General features: G+C 37.5%; 1 protein-coding gene across 2 annotated transcripts in view; it reads left to right on the forward strand.

Moving 5' to 3' along the window:
- The window catches only part of GRID2 (glutamate ionotropic receptor delta type subunit 2), a 676953-nt gene that overhangs the window by 466894 nt on the left and 184472 nt on the right, over nucleotides 1-25587 (forward strand). For both annotated transcript variants that reach the window (XM_041484266.1, XM_041484267.1), the window contains 3 exons: nucleotides 2490-2663; nucleotides 7565-7726; nucleotides 16674-16793. In XM_041484266.1, the coding sequence (XP_041340200.1) occupies nucleotides 2490-2663; nucleotides 7565-7726; nucleotides 16674-16793 (456 nt within the window). The remainder of the gene's footprint in view (nucleotides 1-2489; nucleotides 2664-7564; nucleotides 7727-16673; nucleotides 16794-25587) is intronic.

Below are 25587 nucleotides of genomic sequence, written 5' to 3' on the forward strand. Positions count from 1 at the left end.
TATTGGAGAGTCATTATAGAAAAGGCTTGTCACTCAGTCAATGCCAAATATTTTAAAAGTGACAAAGAAATGCATAGCAAATGACTAATGTTGAATTTGGGGTTGCATGGCATTGCTTTGTTGTCAATCTAAAATCTGGATTTATGGTATAATCAGCATTTAAAATAAGAGCTGTCACTAATCTGTAGATGTATATACCTCTTTGGCCACCACACAAAAATGGCTTTGGTGTTTCAATTCTGTTATTATTTCCCAGATGATGTATAAAGACATGAGGTAGCGATCTAGCAGTTAAAATGAGAACATTCTGTTGAAAATGCACCAAAAAGTGCTGAATACAGAAAACATAAATAAACTTTTATGGCAGGAAAGATAAATGCTTGAGGATTTGAAAGTCAAAATTTCTTTTAAAGTACTATTTGACAATATAATGTGGCCATGCAGGTGTCTATTTTTATATTATATGAGTGAGTCTAATAATCTTGGTGTTACAGTTTGGGCATGCTGTGTAATGACACCAGGCAAACTTTTTAAAATCCTCTGAAAAAGTATATCATTTAAAAATCAAGATGAAAAGTTTCTTGAGCTCTTCTTTATGGTTATATTAAAAGTATTATAGTTTTTCTTTTTTTTTCTTTTTTTGTTTTGTTGCTGAAACAGCATTATATATATTTCTTTTACCTCACAGCTAGTGAAATGATACAGGCTAAATGAAAGGACAGCATCTTAAGCTGAGATAAGCCATTATCTTTGATACATTAAGAATTAATCGACCAGAAATGCAAGATATTACACTGAACACAGCTGATGCTATGTTATTTCTCTTTGCAGAAAAAAACCCTGTATTTCATAAAGAACATTAATAACAGATGAATTCAGAAACTATGATAATCTTTGAAGGCAAATAAAATACTTTTACTGTAGTCAAGAGAGTAGAAGTTATAATTTACATCTCACATATATTTCTTTCAAAATTTAAGGGAAATAAACAAATACCAGTATGTCCAAAGTAGTTCCTTCAAAATAATGAAAGGATATTATACTGGAACGGCAAAAAAAGCCGAAATAACTGGGGTGGTTGTCATGACATTTAAAGAGCTGCTTTTTCAAAAAGTTTGGCTTTGTTTCCATAAAGAAAGAATCCATAATTTGAGATCAAGTCTATCCTGGTGTCTCCTGAATTCTTCAATACGGTTATAGATCAGGAAGCTAAGGCAGAAGATGATGGTGTTTTATTACAGATATTAACAATGCAGATGTGCCGTATCCTTTGAAAAATGACAGAGCTATAAATACACAAATGAGAATCAAAAATATTCAATAAAATGCAGCTGTATGCAAAGGAATATTAAGTGCAGGCTGCCAATAGGAGCCTCTTGATCCACCTCCCTTCTTGGGGGCATAGCTACAGTTTTAAATGTCTGGAAAGTTTGGGGCATCAGCCTCTGCAGTTAAGACAGATCATGGATAGTTCAGCATGATGAGAAAGAGATCCTGGTTAAAAAGATTGTACAAATTTTAGATTATTTCTACAATTTTTACAGGAATATACAGACACAGAATTATCTTGAAAGCTACCAGCTATTTGAATCACCAGGAATAAACATGTTTAACTGAAGTTCAAGTTCTTATGTGAAGGTTGGAGTCAGTTGCTGTTGCTTGGGAGCCTGTGTTCCTCTAGTTCAACTTCCCTGAGGGACTCATAATTCAACCAATTCAAATAAAACACCATGTTCCCAACCTGCAGGAATTTATGCTATGTAAAAAAAAATGCTTTTCTTGTTTCCCTAACCTGTCTTAAAGCTAATACTTCAAGCTTAATATTGGTGGATTTACTTAGTTATTTTTTCTTTTAAGTATTTTGAGTGTTCGGCTGTAAGCCTTAATAGGTACCCCATGGAATAAAAATTTGGTTTTAAATTAGGTCTTGCTATAAACAAGCACATTTACACCTAGAATGCTCTTATGCATTTTCTTTGCCCTTTTGGTAAATGATTTCTAACTAGCACATTGTTTATAGGTTCTTGATATTCTGAATCTAGGAAATGAGCACTTAAGGCCTGAAACATTGTCTCTACCTTCACTGCTCCTAAGCAGTGCTGCACTCAGAAATGCATCATGCTATGGCTCCCTGCTGATTTGTACATTATCTGTCAAGGATGCTGTGAAACACTTTTGAATAGAAGATCAGAAGAGGTAAAAGGAGAGGCAGAGAAACCCCAAATGAAACAGCTATTAAAATACAAATATTTGGTGAGGTTTGAGCAGAGTACACTTAGAACTTTTGCAGTTAAGGGTGGTATTTGAATACCATAATTTATTTTAATGAGCATGCACATATTGCTTTTGAGGCTGCCGTGGAGTTTGACAATAGCTGCGTGTCAATCAGAGGCCTCTTGGTCCACTCAGTTTATTTTTTGTTTATAATTTGGTGGTCACGTTTCTGAATTTTGACTCATGCGTATCCTCTCCCTTGCCTTATCTTCCAGGAAATAAATGACGTGGATGTGCAGGAGCTGGTGAGAAGGTCAATTGGAAGGTTAACAATTATCCGACAGACATTTCCAGTCCCCCAAAACATAAGCCAGCGCTGTTTCCGTGGCAACCACAGAATATCTTCATCACTGTGTGATCCGAAGGACCCTTTCTCCCAAAGCATGGAGGTAGCTCATACACCACTCTACACCCACCTGGGACCTGTCTTTCTAGATAACTTCTAAGTTTTCCCCCAGGAGCTTACTGTAACTTATTTTTCATGTCCTCTCTGACATGTGGTTTAATGGCTCATGGCGTGGTGAGGAAATATCTGGAGTTGGGGAGGGTGTGAATGTGTCTGATGGGGAACAACCACTTGCCTGCTCCACAGCAATAGAGATAAACATCCAAAAAAGCAACCTGGTCTCCAGGTAGTAGGGCAGTCATTTTGGTGCCCTGCTAAATTTAATTTTTGTCATCTCACCCAAAAGAACTTCCTCCCTGTAGTCAATATCTCCTGAGCTGCTGTGCTTCTCTGAGCCTCAAATATGTTGTCAATAAGAAAGTCTTCCTGGGAGCACCCAATCATCGCTTTTAATGCCTTGGTGTATACATCTAGATCTATGCTGAAGTTCCAAGGAGGCCTTATTGTCAGTGTTAATTGCAAACTACAATTAAACTATGATAGGTTCCTACCACAGGAATACAGCAACAGGATCCCTGTCCTCCTGACTTCACATAGTTTTTCCAAGAACAAGTCCTCTGCGTCTCTCATTAGGTTTCATCATGACAAAGCTTAGGCAAATCAGGAGTGTGAAATTGGCTTACTATGTTGATTTTACTTTGGGGTTTTTTTGGGGGTTTTTTTTTTTTTTTTTTCTGTGAACATTTCTGCATTTATAGAAAGATGGCTAGATATTATTATTTTTACTAGTGGAGGGAAGACCTTATGTGTCCCAGCAGCTAAAAGAAGCCACTTCATGATTCTGAAAGAGAAGAATGAGAGAAAACAATGGGAGGAAAATAGGGAGGTCTTCAAGAGTGTCTGTTTAAAATGAAAATATGTAAGGGACAAAGTGGATAGTCTTGTCCTGTTTCAGATTAGTTGTAAGAGCCTTTGTGTCACTAATTTTAATTCACAAAACAACCAGCCAGCAATTATTGATGACACGTATAATTGGTTGTAGCAGAGAACACAGGGATCCTATTAGAGTTCTCAAAGCAAGCAGGGCTGTGTGATGTGCATTGATGCATAGGACATATCTACAGACTGTTTCAGAAGGGCAAAAATCCTTCAGGCTGTGCCATTGTGTGATGGCAGCATGGTCCTGGGAGAACTTTGGCAGTCAGGGACAGTGTGTTCAAGCTGAGAGTGTGGTCACGTGCAGGAGTCAGAGAGTGCAAAGAGCAGTTCTCATGAACAAAGTTCCTGACTGCAGCAAGGCAGAAAACAAAAGTCACGTGTCAGTGGGATGCTTTACATTTTGATTTGTCTTTCTCTTCAACTTCACTTTTATTTTCACTTCAGCAGTTGTGTGAATCCAGGAAAGATAAGTTCTAGAATTCAAAGTTAGTCTTGACCAATTGGCAAATTCCATTTAATTTGTTGGATTGGATCTTACATCTTAACCTGTGCATCATGATCTACCTATAGCTTGGAGAGCTACAATGTTCCTACTGGAAGCTTTCCTAGTATTTTGGTTCAATGGGAATGATGGAAGCTGGACTGATTTAATTGTTTTGTGCAGCTGAGTTGCTTTTGTGATGCTTTCCCTGAGATGGCTGTACTTCATTATTTTAGCTGAGTGAGACACCATTATAAACTGAAAGGAAGGAAAACTCTGACACAATTTCCCCTGTGCCTTCTTATGATGCACAGTCCTTTGAGTAGCTGTGGGGTTTGTTTGCTGCTTCTTTGTTCTACCCAACAATATTATAAATTAGTTTCTAATCCAGTGGGGAGTTGGAACAGTTTATAAATTGAAATTACTAAAGCTTTTGTTTTTAATGACACCGAAGTGTGACTAATCAGAAACATTCTCTGGAAATTATAAGGGTGAAGTTCTTGGGTTTTTTTTTTCTGAATTACTTCCCCTAAAGTCTGTGTGAATAATTAATTTTTTTCAGCATCTTTATTAAAACACTGAAAAATATTCTGGTGAAGATGTCTCACTGTATCTTTGGCCTAATTGAAACAAATTCTATAAATTTGTATCATTTTGAAGGCAGAAATTTAAAAACTGGATTCACAGAAGAATTTAGTACTGTTACCCTTTTGTCTAAAAACTATGTGCAATATTATAGGTACATATAAAATAAACACTAATAATCCAGATTAATCATTCATCCTTAATCTGATGCTAAGTACCTTTCTTCCACACTCTGGATAAAATAATCACATCTGAATTTTAAATTGCATTAACAGAAGGTTATGCAGTTAAATACTTCTTGGTAATGCAAGTGTCCAGCCCTTAGCCTAACAGATTTAGAATAAATAAGGGAATAGTAATAGACACCAGGCAGTGCATTAAATGCCCCAGTAAATTTATGTGGGAAATTAATAAAGGTGTAAAGTGACTTTAAATTACAACCCCCTTCTGTTCATCAGGACAGATATTAACGAAGCATACTTCTGGTAGTGACAGGGAAGGGTGATTTTGAGAAACAGGAATTAATTGTAGGGTCTTTATCATTGCATTATCAGTGATTGATTGCAGTAAATGTTAAGCTCAACTATTAGTGAGGGGCTAACAATGCTTAATAACTGCTGAACTCTGTCCTCCTGAGCCCTGTTAATACTTGATGAAGGCCCAGCTAGATTACTCTTAGATTAGTGAGTGCATCCTTCCTCATGAACTGTGACAATTGTCTTCTATTCCCATGGTAGTAGGCTACAGAAGTTACCTTGAAAGTAATGTCATTTTGTTGGGAAATGATGACTTGGCATCCACAGCCCTTCATGTACCAATTTAGTCTCATTAGTGACCTTATTCCCTCTGCTCTCCAGAGGTGGTGTGGTTTTTTTTTTTTCCCCTTTGGCAAAGACTTGTATAGAAAGAAGCTTGCCTCACAGCCCAGTGATAATTCCTCCCCTCCCTGCTCCAACAAATGTCCCTCTAGTGCTGACTTCATTGGGGAAGCACAGTTTTAGTTGAAATGCTTTGAATTCTTTGTAGGTTTACAATATGCAGGCAAATCATCCCAGTTGTTTTTAAAATGCTTGATTAACCTGGGCCCAGATCCTCAATCCATGCTTTTAATCCTGCCATGCACGGTGATGCCTGGCCTGTGCATCTGAAGAAAGTAGATTTTGTTCCTGGGTGACTACCAAAATAGAAATGTTCACAGCCACAAGAGGAGCTCAAGTAAGAATAAAGAAGCACCTTCTTTAGAAGAAAGACACAGTGAAGGATCATTTAAAGAAAAAGGGCACTAAGGATCAGAGGTTCTGTGCATCTGTGCTACTAACAGAGGAGTTTGTGGATGACATGAGCAAAGCCAGCATAAAGATGGTATTTAAGAAGGAAATAAAAACATTGAAAGATATTATGTGGAGAGGACTAATTAGGCAGGAAGAGAGGTTTTTGGGTTTTTTAAACTTTTTTTCCCCCTTTTTTAAGGTGATATGTGAATTTGCCAATCAGTATCTCAGATCTTCAGCATTATTGTGCTTCCTTGCCATATACCCCCTGCCAATAGCTGCAGGGCTATACTATCCAGTCTTTGGATATATTTAAAAAGCAGAATAGGGCTACTAAATTTCCATACTTTCCATTTGTAAGCTTCTTTCTTCTTTTCAAACTTTAGGCACACCACCTATAGCTTTGTAAAAAACCCTTTCAGAGAGCAGCCAACATATTCCACAAATCTGAGGAAATGTCTTTTGGTTTGTCTGTGACTGATGGAGAAAAAAATCCCAGCAATCTCGCCTCCAATTGCCACTGGCTAATTTGTTGTCAGGCACTAGAAATGTTCTACAGAGCCCTTTATCATGCACCTGAGGAAACTCTGTTTCCCTCAATAACTTTAGATGACCAATAGGTTATCTAAAAATAATATTCCCAAAAGTCCTTTTCATTACTGAACATAATTTTTCTTCCTGAGAACCTCTGTTCAGGACAGCTGAGGTTTCTTTTTATGATACTGTCAGTAACTTAAATGTTCCTGCCATCTGAGGACAGAAAAGATGATGTAAAACTATATTGTAAATTAGTTGTTTCAGAAGTGTCCATGAGTCCTGAGCTTCTGTTCTTTTACTTTTAATTGTATCTCTCACATCTGATTTTGCACTGTGTGCATTTAAAAGCACATACATACATAGTACATAGAACTAAAACATGGTTAAGTGGAAGGGGCACACAAGTGATTGCTCTTCTTGAATTCCACTGTTCTGCTTTTAATCCCAAACTAGAACTTACTCACACTGTATGCAGCTGTGCTCACAGTGAAACATATGCACATGTACTCTCTAAGAGTTTTGTCCTGCAAGGAATTAGCAGCCAATGTCAAACACTGACAGAAAACACTACAAATTGCAGAATCAACATGTAATTGCACACTGACAAGAATTTCATTGAGTCTTATTTCATGCCAGAAAGTGTCGACCAGAATTGACTGGCACAAATCAGGACTAAAATAACACTATAAAATCTATTCTAAATTTTCAGAGTTTCTGCTTTTCAAAAGAACTAAACAGCCTTGAAGATAATTTGATGGTGTCCAAATATTTGATGACTGAAAAACTGAGTCTCACAAGGAACTGGTTAAAAATAAAAGGAAGTCTGTTTATGGTCATAAGTAGAGCTATAAATCTGGCAAGTGGAGCTGTGCCAGTGGTTGGGCTGCCTGTACTTCTCATGTGTGTGTAATTTGTTTAGTGTTCATCACTTTTAGCCTTACAGCCCCCAGCTGCAGGTTTTACCAAAGCCCAAATGTGTGCCATTTTGCCTCTCATAGATTCTTCTTAAAACCAAATAAAGTATTTAATTACCAGAGGATTATGGGTGAGGCAAAACAAATTATAAATTCTGGCTGCTAGGAGAAGACTACAAATAGTTATGCTAATGCTTCCCTTTTCATCTCTTTACAGATTTCAAACCTGTATATATATGACACTGTCCTCCTGCTGGCAAATGCCTTTCATAAGAAGCTGGAGGACAGGAAGTGGCACAGCATGGCCAGCCTCACCTGCATCAGGAAGAACTCAAAACCCTGGCAAGGAGGGCGATCAATGCTGGAAACCATCAAGAAGGTACTTTTTCCCTGTATTTCCTCATCTTTGATTTTTAAAATACTCACATTAGGCAGTATTTCCTCCTGAGGCAGTATTTACTTCTCCATGTTTAGCAAAACTACCAAACCGGTTGGATGCTCAAGGAAGAAAAAGTGTCAAAGGTCAACAGGTGTCACTGTTGAAGAAATTTCACAGGTTAGGAAGTAAAGAAAATAAATTTACTGTTTTGTTTGTGAAAGAAATGTGCAAAAATTGCAGGATTGCACTTGGGTAATGTTCATCAGAGTTTGCCATTGCGCTGCCTTTGACATTAATAAAGTGAAATCATAGAAATGGGAATAAGGAAACCTCTAAATTATCTCGGCTATATTGTGCCACTGCAAAACCGTTCCTGTAACTGTAGGTACACACAGTTTGTGGTAATTGGAGTGGGGCTGGCCCAGCCTCATCCCCAGTGGGCGCAGCTGTGAGCAGCAGGTGAGCAGCACTGACAGCAATGAGCCATGGAGTGCCCAGGGGCACTGACCCGTCACCAAAGGGAGCAGAGGGCACACAGGGACACTGCATGGACATGAGGGTTATGAAGGGTTGCACTGAACAGCAATGAAGGGCAGATGCTTGAAGCATTCTGAAGTGCTATGGTGTTCCTCTGTGTATTGTGGCTTTTTCAACTGCAACGTAATGGTGACCCTGACATGATTTGGGGTTGGACTGTAGGATGAGGTACAGCCAGAGACAGAGCCCAGCATCGCATTGAGAGCAGCGAGGAGACACTGCCTAGTCCAGACCAGACTGATTTTGACACCTGGGGCACAAGTAAGCTGCTAGGAACATAATGGGAAATAAGTGTTTTATCTACACAGAAAGCTTTGTTGAAAAGAATAGGTATTAAGACTACTAACTATGCCCTTTGTAATGTTTTACTATGGGCAAAGTCACAAGATTTTGAGGCAGATGCAAGTACTGCTTTTAGTGTTAAAACATAGAAAGAAGTTGGAGAAAGACTATAGGAAGTAGTATCAAAAGGGGACAAGACAGCTGTAGATTTGGCTACTACCTGGAGATTGCTCTATGAGACTTTAAAAGAACAGAAAACAGAGCAGGACAAGAGAGGCTTACAGTGACCAACTAACACAACAAAAACTAAAACGAACAAGAGAAGTCATTAAAGCAACATTGGGAGCTGGGGAAAGAGTAGCTCTGTTGTTCAGTATAGTGTGTTTGGTAGTGAAATATGTATATTGTGTTTGCAAATTACAACTATTAATTTTTGATTACACATAAGTGTAAAAGTTTATATTTCATAAGCAAAGTGCACTCAACAGATTCTAGAGTTCACTGGGTGCCTACTCATTGCATTCAGCCCATGTTAGATGCCCCCTCAAAGCAACTATGGAATTATACAGCTGTCATTCTTGTGTGTTACCTTATAAAGTTGTACAACTATATGTAGTATAAGTTTAGGGAGTGAATCAAGACACATTCCAGAGTTAGTAGAGCCTGCACAAGAGATACTTCTACCACATTTGCTATTTCTTCTACAAGGGCCCTATAGAGAGATTGTAAATATAGCATTTATTTAAAAGGATAAAAAGGGGAATTGTGGGCACAGAGTTTGGGGGAACTGGGAATGGGGCTGTGATTGAACCTGATCCCCAGTGGGTGCAGCTGTGAGCAGCAGGTGAGCAGCACTGACAGCAATGAGCCATGGAGTGCCCAGGGGCACTGACCCATCACCAAAGGGAGCAGAGGGCACACAGGGACAGTGCATGTAAGATGAAGACTATAAAAGGTTGGGCTGAAGGGCAATGAAGGGCAGAGCTTGAAGCCTTGTGAAGTGTTATGATGTTACTCTGTAGGGAGTAATGCTTGAAGCCTTCTGAAATTGTGTGGTGTTACTCTGTGTATTGTGGTCGTCTCAACTGCAAAGTGTAAGTCTCGATACAGCTTTATCCAATGTTGCTGCTTCCCTGTGATTTTTATTTCCTCCCTTAATCCTTGTCATGCTCAAGATGCTTTTCCTGTTCTTCAGTCTTTAAATGTAATTTCTCTTCGTTATTTCCTTTCTTCATGATGTGTACAGCCTCCACAGACTTACAGATAAATATCACAGTCTTCCAGTATTTAGTCAGTATGAACAGGTTGGGAGTTTGCGCTTCCCTGTAAGTTTTTTTGGCTCATTTTCTTTGTGTTATTGATGTCTTTAGTAAAACTGCCTCCTCATTTGTCTTCATACACTTCCTGATAATTCATACATACATTTAAAGTGCTGGCGTTGTAAACACAGGGGAAAAAAAAAAAAAGGATGATAAAAAAAATTCAAATGGTGTTTTATTTATGGCTTTCACTACAGGGCAAAAAATAATTTAAAATATAATGTTGTCTTGAGAAGTTGCTATTCTTCATTAGGTATTCAGCTTTACCAGAAATTATGATGATGCAGGCAAAATGCAAGACTCCTTTGAACACTGCTTATATTTTACCGAGTGCCAGGTTAATCTGCATTACCTCCAAAATGGTAGTTCAAGGATATATTTGGTATCTCTTTCCACTTTCCATTCTAACAGTTTGAACTCATGAGACTGCAAGAATAATCCAGGACACATTTCTTATTCAGGGGCAGGATAGGTCTTTAAGGGACTCCAAAGTGAATTGCTCTTAACCTGTTTGAGCAATTTCCAATTCACATTTGGCAGTTCTGTGTATTTTGACCTATGATTCAGGCAAGCTGGTTCTCTTCTTGCCTTGGATTTTGTAAATACTCTTGCACACTTTTCCATTTAAATGCCCAGGAGAATTATGAAAACATTCAAGAAGGTAGGAGCAAGTGGAAATTCTAGAATTGTTGTTAGCTTGCTAAAAAATTAATCAAATGCCAAAGAAATTCCTGATCTGTGCACCTAACCATGCTTCAATCCTGTCACTTTTGGGTTTCTCTGCTATTTCAATTAGATGGCTTTGTTATGAAACTATTTAATTGGTGTAAATTGAATAATCCAAATACTCCTTACACTGCATTGTGCTGACAGAGATGAATTTCTAGAAGTAATGTGCTAAAATTGAAAGTCAAAATTTAATCCAAATGAAATACAGAAATTTTACTCTGTGTGAATGTCAGTAGCATTTCAACCCATAGGCAGAGGAAAGTTGAAGATTGCAGCTGAGAGGTGGAATTGCACAAGAACAGGAATTCTGCTTTAGTTTTATGGCCTACTTTCTCTTTTCTTTCACTAAAGCATTTATGTAGAAGGACCATGGGATCACAGCTGTGTACTTTTGAAATTACAAATTTGGCATTGATGAATGTCTGATGAGGTATCAGAAAAATAATAAAATCCAAAAGGGAAAAAAGCCCCTACTTAATCTCTCTTCCTGAGAATTCTTCTCTTTCCCATCTTGCCTTATTCTTTAAACATATTTTCTCTTCTGTTGTCCTGGAGAGTCCTCTAAAATCAACTGATTTTTTTTTCTCAAAAGCATACCTGTTTCACTTAATTTTGAAAGAAAACAGATGAAAGTTACCATGTGGTGTTTAAATAGTTCCCAAATTACAAGTTCCTCATTTTCATTTTGAAATCTCCACTGTTGCCAGTGGTGATGTGTAATGGAATATCATAGTAATATATTGATATAATTCAGGGTGAAACTGCATTTGGAGATTTCTTAAATACTCCTGGAAAAAGAACTTCCATCCTCTGCAGCATCTTAATTCACCCTTCTTGGTGACCTGTATTGCAGAGCTGAAATCATCACCTGGTCTCTGGTTGTCCCTCCTCTCAGTGTGGCTTCACTAGGAGTCAAATTATACACAAATACTCAAGGTTTTGAAGGGAAAAAGAGTTGAGAATTTTTCTGGAAAGATCCAGGAACAGGAACATCTGGCAGTGTTTTAGCTGCAGAGGGAGACCTTTCTTTGTTTTCTGGAGGGGGAAATAAGAGAAAAGGTGGGAAATTTTTATTAAGCTACTCACTGAAGAAGGTAAGAGAAAGGGATGCTGATGTTTAACCTGCAGCAGCATTTGTTAAATTTTTTACCCCAGTGGTAAATAAACTGGTTTCTTTTTAGTTAATGAGCTAGTAAAGGACAGTAAGCAATGAGAGGAAATTAGTGTTTCCAACATTTCTTACAATTGTAAAAAAGCTGTCTAAATCATTCCTTATTGTCATTTGTTACTTTTCACTGCTGAGCATTTGACTCATGCACTGCTATTGCTACAAAAGCGTTTTTTTCTTTGTGAATCCAGCTGATTGGACAAAGCCTAAAGAAAACATTTTAAACCCACCACAATTATTTAAATCTAATATCTGTTCCTGCCCATTCTGGAACTGAATAAACAGTTAAATTCATCAGGAAATACAATCCTTCTAATGAATTTGGCCAGCTCCAGCAATTAGTTTAAATTCACTTTTGTTATAGGAGCTATCCCTAAACACATGCTCACTTGTTTGTTTCTCAGTAAAGCTGTTTCACAGTTGGAGGAATAAGTATCACTAGAAAATAATTCTACTTTGGGAAAAATTAATCTTCCTGAGTAGCTTGGGAATAAGTGTAAGTAGGATTATAGGGAGGATCAACTCAGCAAGATGGCATCAAGTTTCTGCATATCCCTTCTCTCACATGTCCCGGGGCTCTTCGCAGCTGTCACATTTGTTTAGCTCACTAACAGCAAATTTTCAGTGCTAGCAGCAACACAGGGCCTATCCCTTTCTGGAAAAAGAGCTGTACCTTTTGCTGTTTCATGAATCACAGGTGGAATTGTCAACTAGCCCTGGTCTCAGAAATGTCAGTGACACTCAGTGGTGACATGCAAAAAAGACACCAAATTGTTTTTCAATGTGGATTGGATTGTCTGTGCTAGTTGAAAACTCAACAATATTCTCAGGATCAGGGTTTTTCAAGAATAAAATGTGAAATATGTATTTACTGATTATAGCATTTTTTTCTTGCCTATAGTAGGATATAGCCCATTTTTTTTTCCTTAATTGCAAAATAGCTGGTACCTGAAGAAAAAAGAAGCGGAAGTTTGAACAGAAGCTGAGAGCAAGTACAATATTTTATAGCTGATGATTGGCATGCTGACATTCCCAAGTGAGGTCCTGACTGCTAGGTAAATAGTGCTTTCTTCAGGGACTTACAGTATAGTAGTGCCTAAGCATATATAAACTATAGTTTATCTTGCCAGTCTAGATGGGACTCAAGTAGGCTTTAATTATATTGCCAAGCTTTATAACAGCTCTGCAAAGCCCAGAGCAGTGATCAGAATTGTAAGTAAAACATTTTTGGCCTCCCAACTGACATTTCACTCTTCAGTTTTAAATGTGTCAGGAAATTGCATGGTTGCAGTTGAACCTCAGAAGAATTTGAGGAGGTAGATAAAAAATATGTCTTCATTCTTCTCCAAATAGCATTGTTTCTGTGAGTTAAATGGAATGAGCCATTTCTTTTATTCTTACCCGTTATCATGATTAACACTAAAGTCATTTGGGAAAATCTCATCAGGAAGTTACTGCATCAGTGGCTGTCATATAGATGGTCATTTCCTTTGTGATCCCCTTCCACTAGGCACTAGCAGAGGGATAAAACACATGCTGTAAATCAAGTGCTTCAGACAGATCCACACTGTGAAAAACTACTCTCAAAAACTGGAGCAGCGCCCTGAAAATCTTCCTAGGCGATATCCTCTCCCCTCTGTCAGCCCTAACAGCACCCAGAGTTGTGTAAGCCTTGTGGAAAGGCTGTGTGGGACAATGAGGAGCAGTGGAGAGCAATAACAGGATTGCATGGCCTGCAGGTCCAACAAGATCAGTCCCAGACACGGAGGAGAAACCAAGACCTCCAAGAAATTTCCTATAAATTTAGTGTTGTTGCTATTATATGGGCGGTTCTTTGCTGTTTTGTCTTTCTATCTCTTCCATTCCCAAGCTGGCAGCATTCCCATTCTAATGGGAGCTCTTATTACACTATTTTCAGATGTACACACTCTAGGAGAGGAAGCTCTGATTGAATTCGTTAATAAGAAATTTTCAAAGAATGGTAGATTGCCAAATAATGAGATAAATGAGAAATAATGTTGTTGTGATTAAGACTGGGTTCCAGACAAATAAATCTGATGGACTCAGAGTTTGTATCTTGCCCTGACAATTGCAGCCATTTAAAAATCAAGTTAAACAAACTCATACAAAGTTTCTGGATAGAGATCAAATTCCAAAACATCTTAGGTAATTCTGTTACCTGTACTGTATGAAAGGGGACATATATTTCCAAAGAATCCTGTGTTTTCTAAAGAAATTGATTGATTGCTTACTTCAAGTATAATTGAGGTTAAATGATTATTTGAATTATTTTTAATTGTATTTACTCAAATAAGGACAAAGATTATAAAAATAAATTTAAAAGTTTGTTAAAATTTTAAACTGCTATCCCAAATCTCAGAAAATCATTTACATTTTATCTCCATGTTCCTTAAAATATTGAGGCTGCTCTCAGTCTAGAAAAGAAAGTCACGTAAATTTTCTAGATTGAAAATCCTGTGTTCTTCATTTCTATTTGCTGCTGTACAAAGCATCTGTGTGAAGAGATTAAAATGTTTTTTGTTGAATATTTCCTTTCTTTTACCACACTGTTCCAGAGTTTCCCCTCCCTTTTTCCATGTCCTGCTTGTGGCTCACTTGAAACCATGCTGCTGCTCAGGTTGTCTATACCAGTTTAATTAATTTTCAGGCTTTAATTACCTCATACCCACAGGTTTAATACCCAGTGTGAGGTATTAGGAAGCAATATAGGAAATATTAAGTATAATATAACCAAATCAGTACCTGGTAGGGTGTCCAGATGGAGGCTTTGAGCAATCAGCTGGGCATCCCAACTCTTACAGGTCTGTGCCACTTCACAGGCACTTCTCCATCTCCTCTTCTGTGAAACTGTGCCTTAGGTATTCAAAAAAACAGATGAGAGAAAAGGTATATGGAGCAGGTTTCTGCTTCTGGTCCACGAGTAGGATGAAGTCAAATTGAAGTTAGAGTAAAAGGTTTATATTTGCATAACTTGGTTATTTACCAAAGGATATCTTCAAGTGATTTTGTAGCTAAACACAAGTTCACTGTCTTTACTCTGAACCAGCCAGAGGTGTGCTAACCCCAATCTAAGAGCCACAAAGGTCTGTTTATAGCAGGATGGTAGTCAGGATAAAAAGTAATCAGAGTGTCTTGCTAACCAAAACATTTGTTGAAATTTTCTGGTTTGCAATTGCCAGAGTCTTCCTGAAAAAGTCTGTTTAGATGTACCCTTAATCAGGCTTTTTTCCTTTCTTTTTCTAAATTTATTTTTGTTCTAGTACAGAATAAGAAAGTAAATGCTATAGAAAGAAAATATTATGGAAAATATTTTTTTGAATCATTAAACATGTATATACACAAAGTATTTTACTGGTTTTAACTGTAAATGGCACTCATAAAATACTTCTATTATTATACTATTTGTATTATTATTTTAATATATAATTATTTATGTATTATTCCCTGATAGGACTAGTTTCTAGTAAATTCTAAAAGTGTCATCTCAATGATTAATTTCATTACTTTTGTTATAATCACAGTAATGTTTTATAAAAGTAGGAGAACATTCTGTTATTTCACAGCAATCTGCAATGGAGATGCAAATTTTGTATTCCTTCCTGGATTTTGTCCAGATTGAAGATGTAAGAATAAAGCTTTTAATATCATGATTCAGCAAGACTTGTGTGCTTAGCTAGGTAGTTTATATTGCAAGTTTCTCCAGTTTAAGTAGAAAAGTTCCTAAGTGAAACAGCAATCTCAACTGCAAAGTTCATGCCTTATGTTTTGGAGAAAAACTATGCATTTCATGGGGTTTTTACACCAGGCAGATTTTTTTTTTTTGTTTTTGTACATTCTTAAAATGTTTTTTACGGGTCTGGGTTTTTTTTTGTTTTTGGGTTTTTTGGGGGGTTTTTTTGGGTTGTTTTTTTTTTTGGTTTTTTGAGGGAGAAGGCTAAACATCAAGTTTTCCTTCCATCTGTAAACTGAAGAAATTTTTGAAGGGTAAAGGTTTTCGTTATCAGCATTTCACATGGCTCTGTTGATTTTATAGTTCAGGTCATCACAGTTCTTATACAAAGATGAAATGTGTGTCATGTTGAATTAACTCTGGAATAGATTTTGAGTATGGCTGTGGCATGTATAGCCCTTTTGACTCTAATTCTTTGTGTGGATTATTCACTCCAGTGTTTCATCTCTAGTATTTTAACCCCTTCCAGCAAAACTGTAAATACATTAAAACAAGCTTGAAGAGGTGCTCCATTGTTGCCCATGTCATATATTCTTAGTAAAGGACAATTGGGAGGAAAAAGAAAAATTGCTGCATTCAGCTAGACCTTGAATGAATCCCTTCTTCATTTGTGCAGATATATGTTGAGGTCAAAAAGTGTGTAAGGTCTAAACCTTAGCCTGCCCTCATGTGGAAATCTTTCATGGGGGAGAAGCATTTGAGGGGAAAAATAAAAGATCAACAAACATAACTAATTTTTGTCCAATTTCTTCTGTGTGTTTGTGTTTAACTTTGCTTTTACTAAACTTCTTTGCAAAAAACGACGTTCTTTTTTTTTTTTTTTAATTTGTTGGAGTTAAAGTGCCAATACATACATACTGATGGGTCAAAGAGCAAAAACTGGAGTGCAAATATGCTAAGAGTAAGACTATTGTTTGTATTGACTCTGCTTAGCATTGCTGAGTTTAATTCTTCTGTGAAGAACTTCATTATGATACAGGAATAATTTAAGCTTTAGAATTTTTTGGGAACCATGGTCTTTTGAAAAACTATCCTACTTCTGGTAGTTACCTATCCTGCATGGTTAGTGCATGAAGGCCTTCAAGAAACTAAAGGTTGTTACAATTACCCACTTAAAAGTTTTCAGTCAATTTTCCTTTTTTTTTTTTTTTTTTCCAATAGGGTGGAGTGAATGGCTTGACTGGAGAGCTGGAATTTGCAGAAAATGGGGGGAATCCCAATGTGCATTTTGAAATTTTGGGAACAAACTATGGAGAAGATCTTGGCAGAGGCATCCGAAAGGTGAGGCTACATATAATCAAGCAAGACATTGCTGATTTTTTTCAAAACCTTTCTTGTGTTCCATGTTAATAGAAAAGCATTCGATTGCAGATGACATGGCGTTCTCTATTGTTAAAGGAGTAAGACATAGGAGAAAAGCTTTGAACTTTGAGATATTCATCTGTTTCATTATTTCAAATTGGTCTTGGAGCAGGTTGTGTTGATCAAGATACCATTTGTAATGCAGAATGTGTTAACCTTCTGATGGACTGTCCCAAAAGACCAGTGAAATCTGTTGGTTTTTAACCCTTACAGCCCCTGTCCAAAATAGCAAATCTTACACTGAATTATGTTTAGAGCACCCAGAATGGTCTCTGATACTTGGTCAAAGTGGGATGCTCCACCTGCTATACGATTAGAATTTATAGCTATGGAAAGAGAAATTCTTTTGTAGAATAGATAAAACTTCTATGGCCTCTTCTTGAAATAAATGCGTTGTGCACTAATAGGAATTAACTTCCACAGAATAAGTTAAATAAGTTAATGTTATGTATTTAGCTGCCAGACACAGACCAAAAGCTTGGATTTATATATGCCGTTCCCTGTAACAATCTGTCCAGCAGAATTACTCTTTCTTGGTATTTGAATTTTGCCAGTTTAAAACTAAATTTAAGTCCTGTCTAACAGATGGTGGAAACATGTCTCTATTTGCAATGAATACCCTTAACTTTAAACAACTGCTCATCTGGTATGACAAAAATCATATGGCACTTCACAGGTAAACAAAATACTAATAGGCTTTTCCAGGAGCAACTCTCCTTCAAAGACAGACTTCCAGAAAAATACCAAGATCTCTTCATTCAGTGTATCACATCATACTGGGTTTTGTATAGGAGGAACATGAAGTGATTGAAAGGAAATGAGAGTGTTTTCTTAATATATGTAAACTGGGTCCATGTGTCAGTATCACTTCATGATGAAGTGCATCGTCTGCATTCCTTCTGGAGCAACAGATAAGTACTCTGAAAGAAGGAAGAGATAAGAAGTCCAAAGTGTCTAAAAACTGAACTTTCTCCTCCACTATTCATTGGAATTGTTATTCTGTTTGTGCTCTTTTATCTCTTGTCAATACCCCAATGTACACAGGGTCCTATAGTTATGTCACCTTGAGCAGAGGTCCTGACAGATGCTTCAGAAAGTAGACAGAACTGGATCTGGTTGATATTTGGAGGTACCTTACAGAGAGTCTTTGGAGACCAGAATGTTGGATAAGTCTTTATTCCCTTACATTTAAATTCTGTCTGTTTCAACATATTTTGATTTATTTTCCATGCTATGCACTGAGGAGCTATTTATTCTTTAGAGCTGCCTTCCTAAGACAAATCTGTGTCTCTTCATTTAATTTATTTGGTTGACTTTGGGTTTTTTTTTTTTGACTTCAGGCTTGTCTGGGTGAATGCCTGAGTGAAGCACTAAGTTGTGTTCTTTCATTCCTAAAAAGATGGAAAAGAAAGAGAGACTCACAAAAAGATCTTGGGAATATAGAAGTACAAAAAACCTCCTGGCTATTCTAACTCTTGATGGTGTGTTTTAGAATCGTACTATTAATTTAAGCTATAGTGGAATTTGGTTTTAAAACAGTAATTTAAAACAATATCTTTCAACAGATATTAATGACTGTGGGCACACCTAACTTGTGTAAAACAGTGGGGTAATTACAGTGGGGTAATACAAACAGGTCTTTTGAACCTTTCTTGTTTACTCTTTATGATAGTTCAAGAACAAAGAGACATTCACTGTCTTCAGAGGGAAATGGGTTTGAAGTTGGTCAAGGAGAATAGAGCTTTGCGCAGAATATAATTAGGTGATGAAACTCAGCATCATACAATCCTGTTGAGGAGAAAAGCAAAGTTTAAAATTAAGATACTAAAAGTATGTGGGGTTTTTTACGTTTGCCAAGATGAGCATTTAAAATTAAATTTAAATATTAAAATTTTCCTGTTGAAAAAGACAGTAAATGCCTCTCTGAAGAGTTGTATGATGCACTGCAGCTGGTTAAAAAGAAGAAGGGGTCCAGTGTAGAACAGATTAAAACTGTTTCAATTTTTTTTCCTAAACAACACTCAATAATCGAGAGAAATCTTTAAAAACAAGCGTACAGAAAAAAAAATATTCTTTAGAAAGTTCTGTATATATTGTGAGAATATGATAATTGTTCTCAGAAGTTCCTTTTAAAAATTCCAACTAATTATTTAAAATGTTTGCAATAAATTGAATAAGAATAATTTAAAATTAATATGGTATTTCTAGTCAGTGGCACAGAGTTAAAAAACAAGGTAGGTTTCTTAAAACAATTGCTTCAGAGACAAAGAAGAAGATTTTTGGGGAATTTTACTATTTGACAAAAATTGACATCTTTTATCTTGGATTAGGATTTACTTTATAGCATATGAGCTACTAGTGTTGGAAGCAAATCACAATAATTACAGGAGTCAGATATATTTTTGTTAACTACACTAATTAAAGTGCACTTCAGATTTTCATGTATTTAGTGATCTGACTGCAGAACTACCTAAGCATTTTTATTTCTCAACTCTAGTAGAAGCAGCTGCAATTAGCAGACTGTCTGAAATTTCTGAGCTAATGCATCTTCACTAATCAACATATTTTCAAGTACTTTTATAGGAGATAATGAAGGGTAAAATCATTACAAAAGGCCCATTGAAGTCACTGGGACCAGAGATTCCCATCAAGTGAATTGTGTAAAGAATTGCTATTTTGTTTTCCTGAGGAACAGTCAATTGATTTTAATAAAGAAAGTAAGATTTTAAAACACACTTGAATTTCTCAAGAGAAAATTGAATTGAAAAGAGAATTTCTGCTTGAAATCTGTTCTGCTTGGGTGCTGGAGTCATTTGTACTACTGCTGAGTTCATTTATATTCATAGGTGATTATTCCCAGCACTCAAGAAAAGCAAATAGTTTATGATACAACTGGAATTCATGTTTATGTTTGGTTTATTTGGTCAAATTAGGCCATGTATCTAGAAAAAACTATCTTCACATCCCCTCCTTCAGCTTTCATGGTTACTATCATACCTGATGAGCAGTGGGAGAATCCATGTGAAATGTCATTGTGCTGAGCTCCGTCACCTAGTGACGAGTTAGCAAATCCTGGAGTGGGATCTGCCTGAAGCAGCAATTTTGTACCCTCGTGACTGTAAATGTTATCCATCACCTTGCAGACCATGGATCATTAGGCCTGCACTTTCTGCCAGAGCCAGGTACTTGGAGTAATACGCTCAGATTGCTGCCAGGACCTGAATTTATTGACACCAGTGGTGTTACAGCCCCAAAGGAACTGAAGAAAAACTCTCGCTTTTACACATCATGCTGTGGCTTGCATTTGGGTAGATGTAGTTATATTCAGTGGGAGACATGGGTGTATTTCTGACATTTCTCTGTTGGCATTTGTCTGTTGGTATTTGACATTTGAGTATGCATTCTTTGACATTTGAATTTCAGTGCAATACTTTTATCTCTACTGCTGAAGTAAAAGCTGCCGTTCCTGTGAATAACCATCCAACAAACAAACGAACAAAAGGAAGTTGATAGCTCTGAGTACTGTCTTACATCTTAGTGGTGTAGAAAACAGCACTGCAGAAATAAAGTGGTTTTCATGTTTCTTACAGTCGTCTTGTAATTCAGAATGGGCTCATCTTCAAAGGCTTTTTTTAACATCTGAAGTTTAGAGGACTTTCTGTTCCCACACTGGTTTTCTTACCACAGGTGGGCATTTGAAGATCATTATGTGTTTTGTTCCACCTCCCTGTCCATATTAGCATGCACCCACCTCCTCCTGTATGTTTCTCTTCTCTTCTGAAGATGTTTTAGGTTATTTCCTCCCAGTGAGGAAGCAAGATGGTGTACCAGGCTCTTGCATCAATTCCTATCTGCACAAAGATGTCCATGTCAAGGTTTCCTTTGCCTTCAGGACAGTTAAAGATGCCTTGGAGGAAGGATAGAGCTGTGAGCATGCAGGAAAACAGGTAGCCTTGCTGGGGCATCAGGATAACCCATGATGCTTTCAGCCGTCTGCATTTGTCCATTAGGATTGTAGGGCTCAGTCCTAAATCATTTTGATTTGTCTTAAGGAGGAAATGTTATCTATTTTGATCCAAGGGAGATCTGTGGTGCCAAGCATCTCATGTGAAAGGGATTGAAACCTGTCTGACCGGTTCTACATTGTTCCTTTCTGCTTCTGCCAGTGCAAGTGGGAGGACCTTCCCTGCAGAGTCAATGCATGCAGGTTTTCATTTCACAGACTGTTAAGGGTTAACACTCCGTAGTTGTGCTATTTGTTCAGAAGTGGGAAAGCTGGTTTGCATTTTTTCCTTCTCTTAAAATAATTGCTATTTCCACTTAATCTGAAAATACTTGTTGATCACAGTAGTGGTATTTCTTTCTAATAGGCTATATATTTTTTTTTGTTACACTTGCATTGTGGAGCAATGTTCCAAGCATATATTTTGATCTTCAGGAAGTTGATGCCTATTCTTATAAAGTTAAAACTTATTTTCTGCATCCATTGTCGCATATTCTCTTTTGTGCCATTAGGCAAAAAGAGCAATTATACAGCTCTGCCAACATTTACTAGCTAACCCCATTTAATAACCAAGAGTGTGTGAAGTATTTCCTTCTCCGTTAGCTTCTTGGTAAGCTACTTGAGGTAAATTATGGGTTCACCTGGTCACTTTGTGAGCACGATCAAGGTAGAGCTGTGTAATGTGACTTTAAAAATATAACAGCACCTGATACTTTAAGCAGTGACCTGTGCAGATGTTTGTAAAGGTTGACATGCAATTTATGATGTGACTGAAAGATATCCTTGTGATTTAGAGAGACACTACTGATGGTGTGTTTTCTAGTGAGTAAAAGTTGCTGTGTCTGACTGCTTTGCCTCTAGTATTGATGGAGAAGGTGGACCTGGCACAGTACTACCATGACAGTCTTTTTAAAGCATCCTTAAATACTTAATCACTCTTCTAGAAATGAAGTGAGCTGCTTAATACTAAAGGTAAAGAGGTACTTAAATATGTTGGTGAACCAAGACAGGCTGTTCTGGTTCAGCACAGAACTTAAATTTTGCTGTAAGCCTGCTGAAGAGTAGCATTTCTTCCCTTCATGTAGTGCTATGCAGTAAATCGATTAAGACACAGTGACCGATTCTTTACTCTCTGGCAGCTTCTGCAAATCTTTTGTCAAATCTTAGTGAAATTTAATTTGGCTGCAAAGTGTTGGGGATTTGATTGCCATCACAATGAAACTGGAGTTAATAGAGAACTGTGTTTTACTTGGAAGTGTACTTCTGCTTAGATTAAAAGCCCAAACCAAATGCATATTTGAGTATAACAGAAAAAGAAAATAAAGTATCCATCCATAATTGTATTTTTGAATTAAAAAAAAAAACTAAAGGTCTTAAAGAAAAATTTTCTTTCTGTTTTTGAATGGAACATGTTCTTTTAAAATCTGAGGATGCAGAAAGAGAGGCAGACTGACTCAAAGTAATCAGTAGTGTACCATTTGGAGAATTTATCAGCTTTTGGACTCTCTGATTCAGATGGAGGGAGTGAAATCTAATTTTTTTGTACTGGATTGTGCAGCTGTCTGCCCTGATCCTGGGCTCTTTGGATGAGTGTTTCATTACTTGTAGTAAGTGCAAAGTAAAAAAGCCAGAGACGGATTTGGTGGCTTGGTGGATGCTGCCCTAGGAACACAGAAGACAAAGGTTCAAGTCATCCTTCTGATAAATGCAGAGCAGAGTTGCTGCAACTCAACCCATTCCACATGAATTATTCACCTGTGGGGCAAAACATCCATCCAGAATCCAGAAGAGCCAGGATCAGGTGTAGGACCAAAATGACCCAGAACTCACACTCCAAACTAACACTCACAAACCCAAGGCAAGCACAGTGAACTATACAGGTGGTATCCCACCTACTTCCTCCTACCAGAACAGTCAGCTGTGTCTGCTGAACTCCAGTGTGTTTAGTGTGTTGTAAAAAAGAGAAATTACTTTAGGCTGTAATACTAATGGGTGTCCGGATTCCCCAGTCTAGAAAAATAAAAACAAGTGCTCTGTGAAAATTCAACTCAAATAATTAAGATCCAGGTTTATCCAGTTTCCAGCTCACAGGGTGGATGGTCCTTAACAGTGACTTAAAGGGCTAGAGATGATTTTGAAAAAAAATAGTCTTTCAAGACTCTGAATAACTGCAGCACTCTGGAGTGAAGAGGGGAATGCTCCTGCATTGGGAACAGTGTGGGGAGAAAGGGAAAATGCAGGATGGAAGAAGGGGAGAATGCAATGGAACCCTGCAGAGAAGTGTCGATGTCAAGCAGAAATTCCCCTTGAGACCTTGGTGCTCTGTAGTATTTCTCTTCACAGTTTTGGCAGGGATGAGCTCGTCTCTCTTTTGCTCAGAATATCCAGTCCTGTCAAAACTGGTAAGAATGTTCTTACTGAAAAATATTTTCAGTGCATTGGGAACTGCCTATTTTGACTGATTGCTTTCATCAGAGAGAGACAAATATTTTTTATGCTCTTTAAATTATATAGTTTCATGCATTTTATTCATTTCTGTTCATCTGGAAAAGAGGTTATATTTTACTCATCTCCTGCAGAAAATACAGTTGTCTTGACAGCAAAGAACAGGAGAAATATTTTTCACTTTCAAACTGTGTTTTTAATTTCCTTTCATATCTTGTTATGACAATGGAAACTTGAGAAAGATCAGTCAACAATTAATAATACTTTAAAAAATCTGGGAACAGCAACTCTTGTTTTCTGTTGATGCTGCTAGGCAAGTGCCTATCCACAGAGCCTCCTGTGTGATTATTCTGTACTTCAAAATGGGCATAAGAGAAAAGAATGACACAGACTCTCAGTCATTTTTGCAGCAGAGATTCTTTTTTTGTTCTGGAAAATTTTGAATAGCAGAAATTGTGTGGTGTTCTTCTAATACCTACATTGGAAAAAAAAAATTGGATTTTTACGTTGGTCAGTTTTATGTAGGACGTAAAACTTGATTTGGATCCATTAGATATTTTTCCTTCATTTTGAATTCCTCTTTTCTTCTTGAACTGCTCACAGTCAAACAGACCATGGGGTTAAGATCGCTTCTGTTTTTCTGATCTTGATATTGGCAGAACCTTTTACAGTTGTCAGTATGACTGATTGGGCCACTTTTGAAATACCTTTACTATGGTTATACGGCTTTTTCTTCTGCTTGAGTAGCTGTGAAAGCCTCCCGGTGAACATGGATCTGTAGAACTGGCTGGCAAGTTGTGAATTTTTATCCTCAAATGCTTCCACTGAGCAAATTAGCTTTGTAACTCTCTTCAGAGATCTGAAGTGCTTGGAAACTTTGAAGTGCCTCAAAAATGACATTTTGAATAATGTCAAAAGGAGCTGTGTATTATTTAAGAAGGGACTGAATGCTTCATTGACCTCTCAGGCAGTAATGCTTCTATGTGATTTTGGAAATCCCATTAGGGACTTCTCGTCACCTTTAAGAGAATACTCAGTGGGTGCTGCTTCAAGAATGTGGTTCATCATCCTTGAAATTAATAGGATAAAACACTTAGCTCAACTTGGAATTACTTGTTTTAAGGTGGATACTCTCAATGAGTTATAGGTTATTTTCAGAATTAAAGTTTTTAATGCTTGCCTTTTGCTCTTTAGAGCTGCTTTGTTTTCAATCAAGGCTATCATCTGATGAAAATTACTTCATTTCACAAATGCTTCTAACTGGAACAAACATATCTTTTCCAGGAGTAGGAAAAAGTAATGTGTATTTAACCCTCCATTAATCCAAAAGAATGAAAGTGTTGTAGCTAATTTGTCATGTAAAGCGGGAAATAATAACTGTAAACTGTATCTCCAGTAAGTTATATATTTCCAACCAAGTTTGTATGCAATCTGGGTATCCTAGTAAAAAATTCCTAATAATTGGAAAACCATGCAGGCAGGAGAGAGGAATATTAAAAAACTGAACTGCTTCTTTTAACAGGAGGCATGAAGTGATGATAGTATGAAATGGGTCTTTAAATTTTGGCTTTGGGGGATGGTGAAGGGCTCAGTTCTCAGACTTAATGGCTCAGTACACAGCATTGGGAGGGCTGATACGTATCCGTGGGTTATAATCCAGATTTTAATCCATAATGTGTGAAAGTAGATCTACGCAGATTTAGAATCATAAAATTGTCAAGGATGGAAAAGCCCTTTAAGACCATTGAGCCTGATGCCAAGCCCATCACCAGTCCTGTCTCCAAGCAGCACATATACACACTTTTTGAACACTTTCAGAAATGGTGGCTCCACCACTTCCCTGGGCAGCCTGTTCCAGTGCTTTACCATCCTTTCAGTGGAACCCTCCATGTCCCTGCAGCCTTCTCTCAGGCAGCTGTAGAGAGTGATGAGGTCTCCCCTGAGAGAGACCTCCTCTTCTCCAGGCTGAACACTCCCAGCTCCCTAAGTCATAACACTTGTGTTCCAGACACATCACCAGCTTTGTTACCCTTCTCTGGACACACTCCAGCACCTCAATGTCTTTCTTGTAGGGAGAGGCCAAAGCTGAACCTGGTACATGCGATGCGGCCTCACCAGTGCTGAGAGGGGAGGATCGCTGCTCTGGTCCTGCTGGCCACATTATTGCTGGAAAATGCCATTGGCTTTACTGGCCACCTGAGCCATTTCACAGGATTTGAATTTGATAAGTTGTCTTTTTCTTCAAGAAACCGAAGCCAAGACAGT

This window comes from Pyrgilauda ruficollis, unplaced genomic scaffold (genome assembly GCF_017590135.1).
Source record: "Pyrgilauda ruficollis isolate IOZ18807 unplaced genomic scaffold, ASM1759013v1 scaffold65, whole genome shotgun sequence".
Taxonomy (NCBI): Eukaryota; Metazoa; Chordata; class Aves; order Passeriformes; family Passeridae; genus Pyrgilauda; species Pyrgilauda ruficollis.